The sequence below is a fragment of the Peromyscus maniculatus genome, chromosome 2, assembly GCF_049852395.1.
Source record: "Peromyscus maniculatus bairdii isolate BWxNUB_F1_BW_parent chromosome 2, HU_Pman_BW_mat_3.1, whole genome shotgun sequence".
Classification (NCBI taxonomy): domain Eukaryota; kingdom Metazoa; phylum Chordata; class Mammalia; order Rodentia; family Cricetidae; genus Peromyscus; species Peromyscus maniculatus.
The window spans coordinates 152,776,660-152,796,505 of NC_134853.1; the positions used below are offsets into that span (position 1 = coordinate 152,776,660).

Here is a 19,846-nt window from a genome sequence, read left to right on the forward strand (position 1 = left end):
AGCCAGTGTGGATCGCTCCAAGTTCAAGGAGGACCTGGACTAGAGTAAGCCCCTTCCAAAAATACAAAAATGCACAGCAGAAACTAAAACTAAGTGAAAACTTTGAGTGTGGGACTCTGTCTCCTCTTATTTTGCATCCTTTGACAGTCTGTTGAGAATTAGAGTCCCTTTCTCAAAGTAAGACTTTTCATTAATTCAGCTATTATTTATTTTAGGGCACAAACAGCCTTTATTGGTTACAAATGAAGAGGAAACACGCCAACCATTCCCCTGGAGAAACGTTTGCAGACGTGTTAGCTGCCTTCTGAATGCACTTCTTATTCTCGCTATGATTTTTTTTTTTTTTTTTTTTTTTTTTTTTTTTTTTTTGTTCTTCGAGACAGGGTTTCTCTGTGTAGTTTGGTCCCTGTCCTGGAACTCACCCTGTAGCCCAGGCTGGCCTAGAACTCACAGAGATCCGCCTGGCTCTGCCTCCCGAGTGCTGGGATTAAAGGTGTGCACCACCACCGCCCGGCTCTTGCTACAATTTTTGAGATGCTTTTCATTCTTGCTCGGTTGCTCAGACTGCTCTCCAACTCACAGGTTCAAGTGATTCTCCTGCCCTAGCTTCCAGAAACAGTGGACCACAGTTTGTATCACAAAATCAGCAAGAATAATGTTCTTAAAAGCATAGCACAGCTGGGCTGGAGAGATGGCTCAGCAGTTAAGAGCCGGCTGCTCTTGCAGAGGACGCCAGTTCAATTCCTAGGACCCACCATGTCAACTCACAACTATAACTCCAGTTCCAGGGGATCTGATGCCCTCTTCTGGCCTCCTCAGGAGCTGCATGCACATGATACACAAACATATATGCAGGCAAACACCAGTACACACAAAACTTTTTTTTAAAAGCACAAAACAATTTTTTAGGATTACACCTTTAATCCCAGTCCTTGGGAGGCAAAGGTAGATGGACTCTGAATCTGAGACCAGCCTGGTCTGCATTGAGTTCCAGGACAGCCAGGACTATAGAGAGAGAGCCATGCAGGCACTCCAATAAAAAATTTAATGTGATTATGTTATATATGTGTTATATGTTATATATTTTACACACACACACACACACACACACACACAAATATTTTTAAGAACACTGGCCAGGTATGGTGAAACACCTGTCTAAAAAAGCAAAACAAGGGCTGGAGAGCTGGCTCAGTGTGAAGAGCACTGTCTGCTCTTCCAGAGGACCTGGGCTCAGTTTCTTGCACCTACATGGCAGCTCACAATTGTCTGTGACTCTAGTTCCAGGGATCCAATGACCCCTTCTGGCCTCTGAGGTCACCAGGCATGCAAATAGTACACAGATATAAATTCAGGCAAACACTCAGAGACACATTTTTTTTTTTTTTAATTTTAACCTTAAAAAATAGCCAGGCAGAGATCTGTCTGCTTCTGTCTTCTGAGCACTGGGATTAAAGGCCTGCACCACCACTGCCCAGCTATTTATTTATTTTAAAGGACACTAGCCAGGCATGGTGCACAACTTTAATCCCAGGCAGATCTCTGAGTTTGAGGCCAATGTGGTCTACATAGTGAGTTCCAGGTCAGCCAGGGTCACACGAGACTCTGTCTCAAAAATAAGTAGGAACATTGAGTGGGAGGAGCGGTGTGGTTTACTACTTTTTGTGGTGCTGGGAACTGCACTTTGGGCCTTACAGCTGGGCATGTGCTCCAACCCCAACCCCACCCCAGTCCTACCTAACCTGTTTGAGCAGCAAAGAACTAAAGAGAGAGAATGCAGAAGTATGATGGAGAAGTCTGCATCACCAGAGTGAGAACAGGAACAGAGTGGCCATTCGGCCCTCTAAAGTCTGCTAGACACAGATGTCATCCTAAGCAATGGTGGCCACATGGCAGGGGGCCCGAAACAAAGCATGCCATCGGGTGTAGGTAAGAGTGGGCTAAAGACCACCAAGGGTTTGAAATAGTTGTAAGCTGTTTCTTTGCTTTTCAGGCTTAGGAATCCCTGGACTTCCCTGTATGCCAGAGGACCTTAGCCTAGTGATCCTTCTCCTGAGAACTGGGGTTACAGACCTAAGAGACACTTGGTTCATGGGGTGCTGGGGATGGAAGCCCAGGGCTTCACACACGATAGGTGCAAACTCTGGTGAGTTTCATCCTGTCTTCTCCATATTCACCTCTGTATTATTTGTCTCTCTTCTTGTTTTTGAGACAAGGTCTCTCTTTGTAAACCTGGCTGTTCTGGAACTCACTATGGAGATCACGCTGGCCCCCAATTCAGAGACCTTTCTGCCTCTGCCTCCAGAGTGCTGGGATTACAGACTTGTGCCACCAAGCCTAGCTAGCGATTTTTGGCCTAGTTCTTTGTTTGTTTTTCAAGACAGGATTTCTCTGTGTAGCTTTGGAGCCTGTCCTGGAACTCACTCTGTAGACCAGGCTGGCCTCGAACTCACAGAGATCCACCTGCCTCTGCTTCCAGAATGCTGGGGTTAAAGGCGTGCGCCACCACTACCCGGCCTAGTTTTTCTTTTATTTCTTCTTTTTTGTGATGCTAGGGACAATTCCAGAGCCTGCAAGTGACAGACAGGCACTCAGTCACAGTACCACACCCTCTGCCCTCTCTATACAGATATTCTACACACTATTCTGAAAATCATCCTTTTTGTTATTTTCAAAGACAGCAAAAAGCTGGGCAGTGGTGGCGCATGCCTTTAACCCCAGCACTTGGGAGGCAGAGGCAGGCGGATCTCTGTGAGTTCGAGGCCAGCCTGGTCTACAGAGCAAGTTCCAGAATGGCCAGGGTTATACAGAGAGATCCTGTCTCAAAAAAGAAAACTAGAGAGATAACAAAATACACAGAAATTTCTTGTAACAATGACACTGAGACCATTTTTTTTAATTAATCTTTTAATATATTATGCAGGCTGTCAAAACGGCTCTGTGGGTAAAGGCTTTGCTGCCAAGCCTGATGAGCTGAGTTGGGCACCCAGGACCCCCTTGTTGGAAGGAGAGAACTCCCTCAAGTTGTCCTCTGACCTCCATGTGTATGCCGTCACACACATATATGCCGTCACACATGTGTATACAAACACATGCACATATACACAAATAGATGTAATTAAAAAAACTTAACAACACATTATGGAGAACTTTATCTGCATAAGCAATTCTCTTTTAAAGCCCACACAAGAGAAGTTCTTGTGGAAACTCCATCTTGGGGAGAAGGTGAAGTATACCCTTCAAAGGTAGTTGAATTTACAGAATCCAAATGGAAAAGTGACTAACAAGTCACCTGGCCTCTTTTGCTGAATGCTGACTGGTACATTCACTTATCCAAGGTAGGAGTATGGTGTGGTGATATTTTGTGTATGCTCTAACAAATAAAGCTTGCCTGCAGATCAGAAGGCAAAGCCAGACACTAGTTAGCCATAGAGACCAGGCAATGGTGGCACACACTTTTAATTCCAGCACTTGGGATCTCATGCCTTTGCTCCCAGTACTTGGGAGGCACACATGCCTTTAATCCCAGCACTAGGGAGGTTGAGACAGGAAGTGATATGGCTGGGCACAGAAAGGAATATAAGGCGGGAGGAGACAGGAGCTCAGTCCTTTAAGGCTGAGGAGTTGGTGAGGTGAGAGGTGGCTGTGGCTTGTTCCTTTGTCTCTCTGATCTTTCAGCATTTACCCCGATATATGGCTCCAGGTTTTTATTAAGACCAATTAGGATTTGTGCTACAGTAGGGTCCAGATCAGGGATGAGGAAGCCTGCCCCATACCTGGTTAATGCCTGGACTCCTGGGCACTGCCAGCCAAAGCTTTGCCTACATGCCTGGCCTGGCCTCTCTGGTGAATGGGGGAGGAGCTGCTACTCAGGCCTGATGCTGATCTCTCCTGACAGCTGCCCCTAAGGCTGGCAAGCAGGGGGGAAGGGACCAGATTTAAAGATCCAGCTGCCCCACCCCCTGCCAGACTTGGGCAAGCCAGCAGCGGAGAGCATCCTCTGAACACACAGTGCCCAGGCAAAACAGGTCAGGGACTCCTATGCCCTGGTTTCCGCCTCTTGATACCCTGGGAAATCTAGTCGTCTTCATTTCGGCCCCCACTCCACAGGACAGGGAGACCAGAGCCCCGACTATGAGATTCCGCCGCCTGACCCCTGGCTACTTCCGAGTGCTACAGGTAAGTACATCTAAATACTGGCTTTCTGTACCACCTCTCCCTCCCCTTCTCACGGCGGGGCTGATACCCCCAACGGCCAGACTGTCACGTTCCCTGCTGCCTGACTAGCCAGGACCCAGATGGGCAGTGAGGCGAGAGGGATCGGGGTGGAATCTCCCTGGGGCAGAAATGGCGTCCACATCTTCTCCACCCAGCAGCACCATCTTATCCACTTCCTACCCAGAAGTCTCCGTTGACCACGTATGTCCACCGTTTGTGTTCTCCCAGATGCAGGTGGCCGGGGAGCTGAAGGCAGAGCCCCGGAGTCCGCTGGTTGGGATTGTGGCTACGACGCTGGCTGTCCTCGGGCTGGGTGGCTCCTGCTATGCCGTGTGGAAGATGGTGAGGCAGCGGCAGCTGTCCAAGGCGCCATGATGAGGCAGGCAGCCTCTCACCCAGGCTTGCAGGTAGGTGACTCAGGGGAAGGGTCTGCAACTTCAGAAACCCATGTCTTCCCCCTTGGGGGATCAGTCTCTGCCATCGCCACAAACACAGAATAAACCTGACCCTACTCCCCAGTTTTACACTGTACCTGCACTCCAGCCCAGATTCAAAGAAGGCAGGCTGGGGTACGGGTTCCAAAGCTGGGCCCGATGGGGAATAGACATCTTGGCTCAGAAACCCTTGCAGGGCTGGACTCTGCAGGACTGGAAGGGAAGTTAGAATCAGAGGTACGCCCTCTTGTCCAGGTCCTTTATTTTGGGCAGAACACCCAGAAGAGATCATCTCCCCAAAAACCAAAGCACACACTCTCAGACTAGCACTGAACCACTGTCCATGGGCAGTTTCTCTGCCCTATATCCTCAGGCCCCTCAGGTGGATGTGTCCATCTCAGGGATCTCAGTGGACACTTCTGTGGGCACACCCAGGCGCTGGGGGGGCACATACGAGCCCATGCCCGCTGCCCTCTCAGCCTCTTCCTGACTGTAGGGTTCGATGCTCAGCTGCTTCAGCCTGGGAGAAAGAAGAATAGGTGTTTGGAGCTGATCAGATGCAAGACATACCTGCATGATACCCATTCACCATCTCCTGACCCCTTCATACCTTTTCTTGTGGTCTTTGGATCGGAAGTGGGTCTTCAGGTTGGCGGAATCGATGAAGTACCTCCTGCAGGGATGTAGGGTGAAGGGAGAGAGTAAAGAGGTGGTGAGGCCTTTCAGGTATGCATGCCTACCTCCCTGGCCCTAACTCGTCCCCGGATACCAGATTCCGAGCCCGAAGAGATGGGAGGCGGGCTGACCCACGGGTCCCAAGACAGGAGATCCCACGAGCCTCGCCGCCCGGATCTCATCGCAATGGGGCTGGTACCTCAAACCCTGCTCGGCCCCGGGCTGGACTCACGCGCAGGCCAGACAGCGATGCAGGCCGCCCCCTGGCAGGTCCGGGTCGGGCTCGGCGTCCAGCTCTGGCTTGGGCCGCGGGAGCCCCTGCGGCCGCAGCTCGCGGTGAATCTCATCCAGGTCTGGCCGCCGCTTCTTGGCCTTCATCTGGCGGGCTAAGGAATGTGCTCGGTGCGCGCCGGTCCTGCGGGAGCGACCCATGATCAGTGACACCAAGACCAAGGAGCTGGGTGTAGGGAAAGACCCACACGTGGTGGAGCTTCCGGGCCGCTCGATGACGCCACGAGAGGTCCGCCCGGGGGCGGAGCAAGATTGTCCAGACCGCCTCTGATGGCGTCACGGACGGGCTGGTGGCTGGAGCGCCCCCCGGTGGCCGTGGATGATAGTGACTGGGCTCTTGAGGGGCAGTGGCCTGGGGGCAGCGGATCCTTCCACTCTGCCGGTCCCATCATTACTTCCCGGTTTTCGCACCTCGGATTTCAGTTGGAGAGGATACTTTCAACGTCTCTGGAAAGCACTGATGTTTGTGCCATGAATAAATTATTTCATAAATGAGAATAAGTTTGGAATCACGGATGGGGCACCCAGAGGGTTACCCCTAGGCTCTTCTTGCCTCTTCTTGCCTCTCCCTCGTTATTTTCTTGGGTCTGTGTCTCTTCTGTCCTCCCTCTACTCCTAGGCAAATTCATGGGGCCAAGAGTGGAGAACTGTTTCCCAGAGAATCTAGCACCTGGGGAGGTGTTCCGTCCTTGAAGAGGGGTCAGTTTTTCTGTTTTTTGGTGGTTGGTTGGTTGGTTGGTTTCTCAGTGCTGGGGATGGAACCCAGGGCCTCACAGATGCCAGGCAGCTGGTCTAACAGGCGGACTCCATCCCCTGCCCAAGAGGAAATGTTGCTCATCTCTGCTTTCTTTCTCTATGCCCAGGCTCCCAGGAGAGGGCTGGCAGAAAAAGGGGAAATAACCAAGAAGTGTGTGCTTAGAGTAAGGCGAGAGCTGAGGGCCTTTCTTCGCTCATCTTGGCCTGGAGCCGCTCAGGCTGGCCAGAGCCAACTCCACCGTATGGGGGCAGAGGAGCTCAGCAATAATTCAGGGTTCCGACTCTTTGGAACCAGTTGCCAGGAAACAGGGAGACGGGCACGTGCATCCCGGGGGAGAACAGGTTTCTAGGCCAGACAAAGGAATGAAATGGAAGCCCAGAGTGCTCACTGGAGGTGGCCTGGGGACCTTCCCACTCCAGCTCGTGAAGGCTGAGTAGAGATACAGGGCGGGGCCCCGAGGAAAACATGGCTGGTGTGACTACAGTCAGAGGATGCACAGGTGTGGGCCCTGGACTCAAGAATTTGAGTGGAAAAGTTTTTCTGCAGCTCTCCTAAGAGCTGAACAGCCACCAGTATTCCTAAGTGCAGGAAAAACGGACTCTCCAAAGAGCTGTCTTCCTTAACTTTGGCCAATATGGGTCAAGACAAGGGGCTGAGGTGGCACAAGCCTGCCCCAACCTCAGAATCACTGGGATCCGGTTTACCTGCTCGGCACTGTGCCAGCTGGGGAGAATGGTGCATCTTTCATGAAGTCACCAGATCCCTGGGACAGGCTCTTGGTTCCTCCAAGTTTCTGGAGCCAGATCCACGGGTGCCCGTTAAGCTACCACCTTCTGTGTTTGGGTGCCAGGCCCCTCTCCCCCGCAGCCATGAACCAAGCTTTCTGGAAAGCTTACAAGTCCAAAGTGCTACAGACTCTGGGTGGAGAATCTGAAGAGGACCTGGCGGAGGAGGTGGGTACTGGCCATGTTTTCTAGAACAGAGGGACAGCAAAGGCGGAGGGGGGTATAAAGAACATTAAATAAGCCGGAGAGGACACAGATTCTTTTATGCAAAGACTGTAGGCACATTCAGGGATTACAAACAGCATGATGGAGATGTTGAAAAACACAGGAAAGGGGAGAGCTTGGGCCATGGGCGAAGCAGGCACTGCTGATTCCAAGGATCTCGTGAACTGCCTGCCATAAGATAAAGATTGTTCTAATGCCACTTGGCAGTACCTACAGAAGTCCGTTAAGCTCGTCACAGCTTTCTAGTAGACAAAGCTAAGAAGGGAGACGGCTTGCCTGGAGAGGTATGAGCGCCTGCGTGTGGGAATAGGGGGTCAGCAGTCCTTATGCTCTGTGGGCCACAGTAGCAGCATTCCATCAAAGCCATACTTAGACCATACTTAGTTCTGAGGGGGAGGGCAGAATGGACTTTGAACCTAGGAGTTTATGTCTGGAAGTTGTGATAAGTGGCAGCCACACAAATGGATGTGGCAGGGGCGGAAACTAGCCCCACAGGGGTGGGTGAGAGGGTGGCTAAGCATATGGCTAGACATGCTGGTGTCCAAGACTGGGATTCTAAGGACATGTCTAGGAAAATGCTACAACTAGTGCCTCCGTGGAAACTCCAGTACAGGTGTGAACTGGATTTAGTGATTTTTATATGGATATGTATTTTAAGCAGGATTCTGGACCTGTATGCTTTCATGTAGGCATTTGCAGGTGTTGCATTTGGTTGGTGGAGAAATTTTGACAGCTCTGCACAGGCCTCTGTCTAGCTAGCTGCCTGCAGGAATGGGTTGTTTAACCACGTGAGTGTCCTTGTGTGACTGCCTAACCGCTCATACACCTGTGCACAGAAGGAAAGGGGTAGCTGTGTGTCTGTAGTCGTGTGCATAGCATGCCCTTGTCCACTCTATGTGTGTGTGTGTGTGTGTGTGTGTGTGTGTGTTTGGGTATGTGTGGGAGTGGGCAAGTGTATGTGCTTAGAGGTATCTATGCAGATTGACCATGCAAGCCTGTGTATTGACCAGAGGCATTATGTAGTCTACCTGTGAGCATTCCCATGTGCCCTAGAGGAGATGCAAAATGGGTGTGTAAGTGTGTGTGTGTGCACTGGCTAGCAATGAGGCTTCTCTCATGCTGGGTGGGTGGGGTCTTGTGTCCCAGGGGGAGAACCCAGCATTAGTGGAGTCTGAGGCGGCAGAACCCCAGGAGGAGGCCTTCAACCCAGTGTCACAGCTGGCCCGAAGGGTGAGTTCTCCAGTCTTCCACCCAACCCGGGGAAGCCTGGCGGAGGCTGTGGCGGCATGCGCTCCTGACTCTCAGCTCTTTCCTCCCAGGTTCAGGGGGTGGGGGTGAAGGGCTGGCTGACCATGTCATCTCTGTTTAACAAAGAAGATGAGGACAAGCTGCTGCCACCGGAGCCCTGCGCTGATCAGTACGTGTGGCCTCAGGGGGCGGGGCGGCGAGGGGCGGAAGGGTCCTAAGATCTCTCTTCTGCCATGCTGGCTCCCTGTGCTCTGTTCATCACCCCTGTATGCTCTATCCTCTTATCAGGATACAGCGGGGTCAGATCTCTTGGGACTGAGGTAACCGGGAAGTCCTTATGGGTAGCTCCTCCCTCTTCCTCAGGACGGCCAACTCCCTAGAACCCAGGACAGCAGAGAAGGCCTTTTTAGGTGCCTGCAACAAAGGGTGGGTCTAGATGGTAAATCCTCCCCCTCCAAAGCAGCGGTGACCAAACCTAGGTTCCCTTCCTCTGATTCTCTTGGTGTACATAGAGACCTGAGGATCCCAGAGGACCCCCCAAGGCACACCGGTTCGGAAAGCACTGCTTTATAAGGTCTTGGGTGTTGAGAGCAGACCTAGGGCTTCATCCCCGCTGGCCCTGTCTCGTACACACACCGCATCTCGGCCTTTTCCTCAGCCCTGCGCACCCACATCACATTCCCTTCTGCTCTGCACCCCCCCCCATCCACTATCCTTGCCGCCGAGGTTCCTTTCCTCCCCACCCCCTAACCTCCTCTGCCTGCCCGTCCCAGTCCTCTGAGGACTCTTCCAGAGGCAAGGCTCCTCCAGAAACAATGCTCCTTCTTCGGGCGTTATTATCCCTCCTTCACAGCCTTTCCGCTTCCACCTCTTCTTTCCTAAGCATCTGTGCTAGGATTTCCTCCACTTTCTCCCGCGTACCCAGTTCCTCTTTCCTCCATCCTAGAGCCTAACCACTTTGCTGGCCTGGCTCTCCCCGCCTCCCGCGGGGTGTGTGTGTGTGTGTGTGTGTGTGTGTGTGTGTGTGTGTGTGTGTGTGTGTGTGTGTGTTTTGTGGGGGTGTCCCTGCTATGGACCTAAGCAAGCCCACCCCACTCTCTCCCGTGCCCTTCCCCTCTTAGGACCCTCCTTGGCTTTCCGGACCTGGCTTGTTTCCGTTAGTCTATTCTCTCCAAACTCCTGACCGCTCCACCCAACTCGGGGATCCCGGGTCCCCCCTGCCCAGCCCTCTCCCGACCCTGTCCCACTTGACCGGTTTTTCCCAGAGCCTCTGAACCCTCCCTTTGCTTGCAGGCCCTGACCTTACCCCGACTCCCCCTGACCGCACCTCTTGTCCCTTCTCCTGCCCACTGTCCCCTTCTGGGACCCCGGGCCAGCCCGCTGACCCCCGCCTCTCCTGCAGCCCGCTGGCGGCGCCTCCCCCGTCGCAGGCGGCCGCGGCCGAGACCGAGCCGCGCGGGCCGGGATTCTGGGACGCGTTCGCCAGCAGATGGCAGCAGCAACAGCAGGCGGCGGCGTCCATGCTGCGCGGCGTGGAGACCCCCGCGGAGCGGGACCCCGAGCCCGGGGACAAGCCGGCCGAGGAGGCCACCGAGTGCCCCGAGACCCGGGAGGTGGACCCCGCGGCAGGCTTCAAGTGGGGTTTCCTCACCCACAAACTGGCAGAGATGAGGGTGAAGACCGCGCCCAAGGGCGACTAGCCGGGGCCCGCTCTTCCCTACCTCCCATAAAACTCCTGGATCGACACCCGGTGTGACAGTGTCAGTTCTTTCCCGACAACAGGAAAAGCTACTTTTAGGTGGGCGATCTCAGGCGGGGTCCAGCTAAAGGGTTCCTCGCCTTCTTTCCCGACGGAAGTGCCGAGACACTCCAGGTGGCAGGATGGGTGGCCTTAGATTTAAGGTACAACTTTCCAGAAAGCCCCGGAGGACGCGCTCCACTGCCCTGTCCCGCTTCCTTTCGTTCAGCAAACACTGCCGGTGGCCCAACCGCAGACGCTGATTGAAAATGTGTGAAAATCCTGGAGTAACGAACGAGGCAGCTCTCTACCAGCGGGTCCCAGACCAGGGTTTGTTGAGGAACAAAACGCAGCTGCCCCTGTGAGCTCAGAGAGGAGGAGGCAGATCGGGTATTTTGGGGGCAGTTTCCTGGAGGAGACTGTACGTGTGATCTTCCAAGAATACAGTTAGGGAAGGAAACCTAAGGCAGAGGAGGGGGATCCTGAACAAAGGCTTCGACGGGAACCTGTGAAGAAAACCTGCGACTGTGTGTGTTCTGGAGCGGGGGTGGGGTGGGGGGTGGGGGTGGGGTGGGGTGGAGGAACTCTGCCGGGAAGTATAGCTCGGATGGTAGAGGACTTGCCTACTACATGAAGCCCTGGGTTCGATCCCCAGTTATCGCATAAACCTCAGTGGTTGCTAGCAGGGTGAGGCTGGCCTGGGACAGACAGACAGACAGACAGACACACACACACACACACACACAGAGAGAGAGAGAGAGAAAGAGAGAGACAGAGAGAGAGACAGAGACAGACAGACAGCAGGTTACAGATGGCAAAATCCTGACCCAAGGATGCCCCAGTTTTAATGACTTCCATTCCGGACCCTCCAAAACTCAGACTTTCTTACCTCAGGACCATGGGGGACGGGAATGGGACGCAAAGCTCCAAGAATCCTGGGTGGCTCAAGCAAGCTACGTTTATTGAACACTTTCTATATTCCAGGTACATTTGCCATATGCATTACAACTACTCCAGGACGCTATTTACGCCTTTAATAACCCAGAAAAGCGGAGTGCTTGGCCAAGGTCACACTCAGCCTGGAACCCACACTCACAACCCACACACTCAGCCACGCAGACCAGTCCTCCCCTTTCCCCAACCTCTGCCCGCAGAGCCACACTCACGATCCCTTTATTAAATAATATTTTAGCTTTATTCAGTAGTTCGTTCATCTCCCACCCACCCCAGTCCATCGCTGCTCACATTCAGCCTCCAGAAAGGCTACGTTACCCCCCACCCCACCCCTTTCCTTAATCTGCGCCTGGCCCTCGGGGTCCCGCCTGCTCAGGGTGCAGATGGGGAAAACAGATCTAGGCAAAGGGTTTGTTCACGGACGCGGCGAGCTCTCCGGGAGCCGTCTCGGGGGCCGTGATGCTCACACCTCGGACTCGCGCGGCGGGGCGCGCGCGCGCTGGCAGCCGTACAACCACTGGATGACGCGCGCGTTGCGTTCCACCACTGACACCGAGGGGCGTCCGTCCCGCGCGGACCCCGCCGCCTCCGAGCCGCCGCCGCCACCGCCGCCTCCCGCACAGTCCCGGCTGCCCGCGTCCCCGTCGCTGGATGTCCAATCGCTGGTGTCCCCGGAGCCCGGCGGCGGCGACGTGGCGACCTGCGGGCTGTGCTCGGCGCCCCAGCTCTGCGGGGAGAAGCGCTCGGCGCCCAGCACCTCCACCAGCGCGCGCTCCAGGCCGCAGTAGTTGAAGAAGCGCTCCTTCTCCGACAGGGGCAGCGAGCACGTGGGACACAACGCTCTCTTCCCTGTCGCCTCCGGAGCATCCGGGGACCCAGCCCAGCCCGCAGGAGCCGCGGGTCTCTCTGTAGGTCCCGGGCTGCTCGGGGCAGCATCCCGGGAGGCGCCCAGGAAGAGGCGTCGTACTAGCCCCTGGCCCTTGGCGTTCTCTTTGTTCACCGAAGCCTTGCAGTCCCGCTTCTGGCGGTAGAAGATGAGGGAGTCAGGCCTTGGCTGTCGCCTGCCGCTACCCCGGCGGGCAGGCCCCGGCGTCCTGGGTGATGCAGAGGCCCCCAGCTCATTGCAAGGGTGTGGCGTCAGCGGTCCTGGTCCCCCTCGCAGGGCTGGCTCCTGACGACGTACTATCACCTGCTGCGTCTTGACGTACTTGGCTTTGTCGGCCTCCAGCCTCTCCACGGCGCTGGGGGTCCGTGCCCTCGATGGCGTGGAGGGAGAGGCCAGGAGCATCTTAGTGGAGCTGGGCAGGTCAGTGCTCCATGCACAGTTAGGGATGCGCAGGTAGCTGAGGAGCAGCGAACAATTCTCCGGAGTTCCTGCGGCCTGCAGGGAGAGAGGAACTGTCTGGGAGAGGGTAGGCTGTCCCTGCCCCTCTCCTGCAGGCATTCCTGGGTAGAGGATCAGCCAGTCACCCCTCCCCCATCAGCTGGTGCCATGCCCAGGGAGCGAGAGCTAGACCCACCCCTCCCCAATCCTTAAGAGGCATTGGATAATTTGGGGGGAGGGGATTTAATGCCCCTTTGAGAGTGCTCTGATCTGGTACAAGCAAGCAGGACACTTGGAAAGGAAAATCAGGCGGGCCCTAGCTCAATTCCCGAAATCGGCTTTAACCGGAAAAAATACCTCTTCCCAACAGAGCAACTTCAAGCCCAAGACAAGGAGGTTCCGCGGCCACAGGCTGCCTGCAGCCGGCCCACCCTTCCCGCCCCCAAGCACCGAGGTCAGGGACATAACCATAGGGTAGAAACCTCTAGGAACTGCTGCCAGCTTCCTCGCCCAGGCCCAGCAGGGCTATTCAGGAAGGAGAGGGAGGTGGTCCCCAGTCTCTACAGCCAGCCACTGTGTGCCCTATGCCAAGGGGACTCCAGAAAAACCTAACCGGTAAACACCACCTCCTCCAACCCTGCACTCCCATGTCAGCCCAGGACAGTGGCCAGGAGAGGACAGGGCTTGTGTGGGTCCTTTTGAGAGTCAGGGTGCCACCTGGGACCCAGATTTCGCCTTATCGTCTTGGACCCCCCGGCTTGCGGGTCAGAACTCCTCTCCGGTGTTTGGGTTCTGGCTCTGATGCTGTGGGTCCCGGCAGGAACCCCAGTCTCACTAAGCCTTCCCCGCCACTGAGTCTGCCTAATAACCTGCACACCCAGAAATCTGCCCTCGGGGTCCCTGCGGGCTTCTGATCCAGAAACCTCTGACCCTTCTTCTTCGCCTCCCTTGTCCCGGGGGAAAAGGGCCGAAGGGACAGTAAATCAAGAGCTGACGGTCTCCTTGTTAGCTGACAGAATGGGCCACCCACATGGCCAACACACCCACCCCTGTCCTCCCATTTCCCGTTCCCATACAGCTGGAAGACACTTATTGGTTCTGGGGTCTGAAGGGACCTTGCTTCTGGAGGCAAAAAGGCACAGACTAGGCAAGGCTGTGTGAAGACGGATGTGCACGCCACCCTTCCCAGAGGCCTTAGAGCGGAGACCCTGGCCACTTCAGCCCCGGTCCAACCTGAAAACTTTCCCCACACTACTCCACATGGCCACCTAGTACGTAGTGAATCTGCCCACTGTGGCAGAAACCTAGGCAGCAAGGACAGCCTGCCAGTGTCCCGCTCTGTTCACGCAGGGACGATACTGGGTCAGATGCCAAGGTCCCAGGAGGGCACTGAGCTTGTCTGACCTCGTGGATGGCCTCTGTCCCCTCCTTCTCTCTGTAGCCTTGAGCAAGGAGGCTATAAAAAGTCCCTAAACACAAGGACCAAAATAGTCTGCTGTCCCCTGCTTCTCCCCTGTTTTCTGGGCTGGCTTTGATGTTTGACCACAGATGGCCCATGCTAGACTGGCAGTCAGTCTTGTCCTCTGTCCCTGTTACCTAGCCTCTCCCAGCCCTTGAGTTAGAAATTCCTCCTCTGTCCACTTAGAGGCTTCAGCTCTCAACATTGGCGCCTCCAAGTTCAGTAGCTTGGCACTAGCCTCCTTACCAGCGCTCCCAAGGTGCCCTCCTGCTCTGATACCCTCCCACCCCGAGGCACTCACCTCCGTGTGGAGACACCGAGTTACAGGGGTCCCTCGGCACGCCCAGACTGAAGGCCAGAAGGACAGCGGGGACCAGGGAGTAACTTTGGTGGCAGCCAAGCCTTCCTCTCCACAGGAAAAGTGAAGAGCCTCCACCCCCTGGGTTAACCCTTCCTGACCCAGAGCTCAGACTCAATTAACTCTTTCCTGACCAGTCTTGGTGCTGACAGGACCTGTGAGCCGTGTCCAGCAACTTTACAGATGGTTAAGTCAGTTCTGTCGGGTTCGATGGTTGCCATGGAGGCACCGTAAACCTGGGCTGAAGTACCATGACCCCAAACGAGACCTTCTACTCCCCAGGCTCCTTCTGAAGCCTCCATGCTCTGACTGGAGGACAGAAGAGGGTGATATGCCATCTGCTTTTCCCCTCTAGCTGGTATAGGCCTGTTTTAATCCCGGTACTGGGGTGTGGCAAGCCTGCTCTTCCTAGAGATGAGCCGGGCATCTGCAGCCTAAGGGTGGGTGAGGGTGCTGCAGGTGTGTGTGTTGAGAGCCTGTCCCAGCAAGACTTAGCATGAGGACTGAGCAAGAACTCGGTGGTCCTGCCCCAGTGATGGCAAACGGGAAGGGTGTGATGGAGGAGGCCTTGCAGGGCTAAGCCTCCATCCTTTGGCCTCCTACCTGGGATCCCTAGTGGTCCCCACTCTTTGCTGACACCATTTATCTCAAGGGGAAGCCCTAGCCAGGAAGGAGCCCCACCCCTCTAGAGTTCAAAGCTGGGGCTCCCTTGGGCTCTGCCTCAGCTTCTCTCCCAGTTGCGCCCACCCCCTGCCAGCCCGACCACTTAGCATAAATCCCTCCCTTCCTTCTAACACTTTTCATGATTGCAAGGCACGTCCCATCTATGCGCTTGATCTCCCCTGAGCCCCCTCCCCTGGAGCCTAGGTAGGGCCCAGCAGGAATAGTAACTCCACTTCACGGGGAGGAAGTGAGTCTAGCAGGAGGGACATGCGCAGACCCCCAGAGCCCTCTCTCCTCTGCCCCCATGTCTGTCTGGCTAGACCAAGAGTCTGTCTGAGAACCCAAGGCTCATCACCTGGCCAGAAGATGCTGTTACCTTCCGCAGGCCTGGAATGGGATGGGAAGACGCTGGGACACACAACATACCTTGATGGAAGAGAGAGGTGGAGGAGACTCCCCTGGCTTCCTCCCTGGGGAGCCTGCCAGATTTCCCCAACCCTGTTTGTACAGAGGAGAAGCCTTCCATTGGAGTGTTACACTCTCCACAGGTGGACGCTCCGTCACCCAGAGTTCAAAGGTCAGTGCTTGGACCCAGTCCCCCTCACCCCTGGTCCCTGACCTTCTGTGAGCCCCTGGATCCCTCTCCCACTGTTATGAAGGGGAAGAGGGGGTATTTATTTTTGTCCATAACAACAAAATTGTCTTGTTACAGCATTTGACAAAATACTTTCAGCACATTGTCACAATTCATCTCGAAGACAATCTTTGGGGTTAAGTTTTATCATTTTTCCCATTTAGAGCTGAGGAGACTGAGGCTTAGGGTAGTGAAATGACCTGTCCAAATTCACACGATGATGGCTGTTTGTTCCGTTTTGAGAAGGGGTGTCAAGTAGACCAGGCTGACCTTGAACCTCTAATCCTCCTATCCCCACCTCTAGAGTGCTGGAATTCCAGGCACGAGCCACCGAGCCACCGTGCCTGATTTTGTGCAGTCCGGTGCTGGGGGTGGAACCCAGGCCCTGTGTATGCGAAGCAAGCCCTGCACCAACTGAGCCACATTTTCACCCCAACAGGCGACTTTTATTGAGGAAGATATATGTGCTAAGGGCCGTTCTTGTGACTTCATACCGTGATCATATATTTAATCCAGGGAAACGGGGTCCCTTCTAGTTCAGTAGATGCAGGTAGGGTCCAGGCCAGTAGCCCTGTGGCCTGAGCATGAAGGGGTTAAACAGGGGGGAGACCGGGCGGGGGCCCAGCTGGGATGCTGTCAATGGCAGGAAACCTGGCCTGCCAGGGGGAGGATGGGGCCTAGTGTCTCCCTGAGGCCACCCCCACTCCTCTGCTTTTAAAGGAGCATCCGGGTTAGGTGGAGGGACTGGCGGGGCGGGGGGGCGGGGGGGGGGCTTCACAGCTGTGTTCTGGGGATCAAGAACAGATGCTAGACTACTGGAAGGGGAACCCAGAGGGTCCAGGGGGGTCCTCCTGATTGGATGTCTTGTTTTCCACACTTCTGAAATGAGTAGGCTCCCGCTCAGTACTCAGTCCGAGGGCAGAGACTTAGAGAGCCCTAGTCAGAGGGCAGTGCCCTAGCTAGGCTCTTGGGGGTCTTCAGTTGGAGGGTGAGAGTCTGAAGTGTCAGTGCCTCGTGCCAGGACACCAGTGGACAAAGTATCTAGGGACAGACACAGACCCAGGAACACACAGCCTGAGCAGGCGCACACAGAAGGCAAATGGTGAGGGACCCCGAAAGAGCTGGGGGGAATAAGAGGGACAAGAAACAGAAGGACGGGAGGTCATATATCTGTCTGTCCTCAGAGGATGGGGGCCCACATCCTTCTATCCAGCGGCCCTCAATTCGCAGGGGCACTCAACAAGGGCCAGATCCTCTCTCTTTCTGGTCATAGGTCCCCAGGGAAATCTTTAAAGTGGCTCCTTCCTGCCCACTAGCCAGGACCTGGGGGAGGGGCAGGCTAAGTCTGAGGGCCGTTTCCTTCCTATATCCGACCTCAGACCTCATTCCCGGAACACCTGAGCTGGGAATGGGCCTGAGTCAGAAGCGGCTCCTTTCAGGAGAGGGTTGACAGGCAGACTGTCGGGAACAGTGAGATAGGCCCCGAGAAGCCTTCAGATCTGGCTTCAGACCTCATGCCTGCATGTCACGAAGGAGACTCTTGTCTACATCTCCCCAGGCAGCCACAGTCCCTAAGCCACGACCATTCACACTTCAGCCCTGTCTTGATTCGAATCCTGACTCTCCACTCTTTTTTTTGACATTGCCTCCAACAAAAACATAACCTCTCTGGGCAGCCCTTCTTGTCCAATGTGGAGGATGAGACGGGCTTTTGTGTCGTCGGAGGGTGGGCTGAGAAATCACGAGCACCTTGTGGCAAGCCAGGAATGGTGGATGGAGCTGACCTCTCCTTGGGCTCTCCACCCGACGCCGCCCTCAGACTTGGACCTGTGGCCTAAGCCTTTTCTCCCTGCCCCCGCCCCCGCCTGCCTCACTCTCAGCTGCTGGCAACAGATCATTGGGGACACTTTCCCTGTGCTGTGGGGTCAGCAGACGGGGGTCACATCCTCTTGAGGGACTCATGGGGAGGTTGGCGGCCGAGGTGGGGCAGGGGGCCACAGAGGAAGACTGACCAGCTCTGTGGCAAGGAGACGAAGAAAGCAGATGACCGGGTGGGGGTGGGGTGGGGCAGGGGCGATTTGTTCCGCTTGGATGGGGTGGGGAGCTTCAAAGAGGGGATTTGAGCAGGGCCTGGGGGTGGGGGACGACACTGTTGTTTGGGCTAGGGGTGAAAGAGCCCTGGTAGCCTCAGGGCAGAGGACAGCAGGAGCAGGGGTCTCAGGGAGGGCAAGAGGCTTAGAGAGACGGTGGGGTGCAGAGAACGTAGTATTGAGAGGGTGCAGGTTTGCGCCCAGACAGGGACTCTGACCTGGAAGGAGCCCCCCCCCCCCCCCATGGGCTGGTGGCCTCCCTCAATTCCTGAGAGCGGAGCCAAAGCTCCTCTCTAATTTGTGGCTTTCCATTTGGGGAAAGAATCTTAGCCACAACAATAGCCTGGCCCTGGCAGCTGCCGCTCCGAGGGGTGTGGCTCCGAGGAGAGCCTGGCCCCTAGCACCCCCGACACGACCCACAGCAGGGGTAGTACCGAGGGAGATGCCTGAACATTTGTTCTTCCGTGCGAACCCACACAGCTAGTGAGCAATGCATACAAGGCAGACAGGATGCCTGCTCTCTTAGTGCTGATCACCTAGTTAGAGCAGCAAACCAGCTACAACCGATGAGTGCTTCCGGTACTAGGTACTGTGCAAAGTGCTTTATACTCAGTACCTCCCTTACATACAAACTCCTGTATAAAGCAGGAATTATTATATTATCCTAACTTTTTCTTCTTTCGCACCCCCACCCAGGCAGATATTAGTTGTAATAGGTATCTCATAGCTGCAACAAAATATCTCACAAAATCAACTTAAGGGGAAAAAAAAAGGTTTGTTTTGCCATTATGGCAGGAAAGGCATGGTACCAGGAGCAGGAAGCAGCTGATCACATTGCAGCCACAGGCAGGAAGCAGAGAGAGGAGAAAGCTGCTGCTCAGGGCCTCTTTCTCCTGTTCACTCAGCCCAGGACCCCAGCCTATGAAATGAGCTACCCACAGTTAAAGCCAGCCTCCACTAACTTAGTAGAGATAACCCCCCACTGACATGCCCAGAGGCTGGTCTCCTAGGTGGCTCTGGACCCTGTCAAGCTGACAGTATTAACAACAACTTGTGTATACACACACACACACACACATACATACATATATACACATATATGCATATGTATGTATGGTGCTGCCTTCAGCTAGCTCTAGGACTCACAGGGAGTTCATTTTCCAGCCTTTACTCTTGCGTAAATGTTTTTATCACTTTCCCAGCCGGATGCCGCCTCTCTCCTGAGTGGTAGTTAGATGCAGCAATGTTTTGTTTTTTGTTTTGTTTTGTTTTTTCGAGACAGGGTTTCTCTGTGTAGCTTTGCGCCTTTCCTGGATCTCGCTCTGTAGTCCAGGCTGGCCTTGAACTCACAAAGATCCGCCTGCCTTTGCCTCCCGAGTGCTGGGATTAAAGGCGTGTGACACCGCCGCCCGGCATTAGAGACAGGATTCTTGACACCCCGTCTTATCAGGCATCTTTGACTCTGGTTGTAAGTAGGAATAAGGCCCCTGGTACACTGCAGGGGTGAGGAGCAATGTGTGTGGGTCCTGGGTGCTTCTTGGAGCCCCTGTGCTGATAATTGGTCATTGTAAACAGACAGGTCATGCCTCTGCAGCATCAGAAGGTGCTCAGGCTCTCTGAGAGCATGAGGGCCTGCCTGCACTGGGCCACCCTGGGAGCCACGGAGGCCCGAAGAAGTGGTGAGAGGGGACATGAGAGGGATTGTCACATTAAGCAGCGGAGCAGGGAGAGCAATGGCCGCAGTGGAGAGCACTGTATTGCAGGCTGTGTGTGTGTGGGTCCACCCACAATTCTTCTTCTCCCCCCAGGAAGAGCCACTGGGACCCAAAGAGGCTTCTCACTCAGTGCGGATGGTGGTGTGTGAACAGCACCAGTTTTCAGGGCAGGGCTCGCCGTCCACACATGCCCAGTACTCTGAGCAATGTCACCTTCTTTAAGTCCACCTCAGCTGCTGCTAAGGTCACTGGCTCCCCAGAACGGCCTGGATTTGATG

At 54.9% G+C, this 19,846-nt stretch overlaps 4 protein-coding genes across 5 annotated transcripts; 2 read left to right on the forward strand and 2 right to left on the reverse strand.

The window, feature by feature from the left end:
• Positions 1-4,224: 4,224 nt before the first annotated feature.
• Znf593os (ZNF593 opposite strand) lies at positions 4,225-5,565 on the forward strand. Its single transcript, XM_076565375.1, has 2 exons — positions 4,225-4,625; positions 5,149-5,565. Exon 1 carries the CDS (start codon positions 4,348-4,350, stop codon positions 4,591-4,593), a length of 246 nt encoding a protein of 81 aa, XP_076421490.1. The 5' UTR covers positions 4,225-4,347; the 3' UTR covers positions 4,594-4,625; positions 5,149-5,565.
• Positions 4,898-5,759, reverse strand: Znf593 (zinc finger protein 593). Its single transcript, XM_006975644.4, has 3 exons — positions 5,560-5,759; positions 5,263-5,325; positions 4,898-5,172 (listed from the first exon to the last, which is right to left on the reverse strand). The coding sequence occupies exons 1-3, from the start codon at positions 5,757-5,759 to the stop codon at positions 5,031-5,033; spliced, it is 405 nt and encodes a 134-aa protein (XP_006975706.1). The 3' UTR covers positions 4,898-5,030.
• A 1,485-nt stretch (positions 5,760-7,244) lies between these two features.
• On the forward strand, positions 7,245-10,372 carry C2H1orf232 (chromosome 2 C1orf232 homolog). 2 transcript variants are annotated; one of them, XM_042272053.2, is made up of 4 exons: positions 7,245-7,328; positions 8,532-8,615; positions 8,705-8,802; positions 10,036-10,372. In XM_042272053.2, the coding sequence occupies exons 1-4, from the start codon at positions 7,245-7,247 to the stop codon at positions 10,331-10,333; spliced, it is 564 nt and encodes a 187-aa protein (XP_042127987.2). In that variant the 3' UTR covers positions 10,334-10,372. The 2 variants fall into 2 exon arrangements, with proteins under 2 accessions (XP_042127987.2, XP_042127988.1); XM_042272054.2 differs by lacking the exon at positions 7,245-7,328 and adding an exon at positions 7,961-8,014.
• Positions 10,373-11,242: 870 nt separating this feature from the next.
• Positions 11,243-14,516, reverse strand: Fam110d (family with sequence similarity 110 member D). Its single transcript, XM_006975645.4, has 2 exons — positions 14,410-14,516; positions 11,243-12,706 (listed from the first exon to the last, which is right to left on the reverse strand). The coding sequence occupies exon 2, from the start codon at positions 12,611-12,613 to the stop codon at positions 11,789-11,791; it is 825 nt and encodes a 274-aa protein (XP_006975707.1). The 5' UTR covers positions 12,614-12,706; positions 14,410-14,516; the 3' UTR covers positions 11,243-11,788.
• Between the last annotated feature and the right edge of the window lie 5,330 nt (positions 14,517-19,846).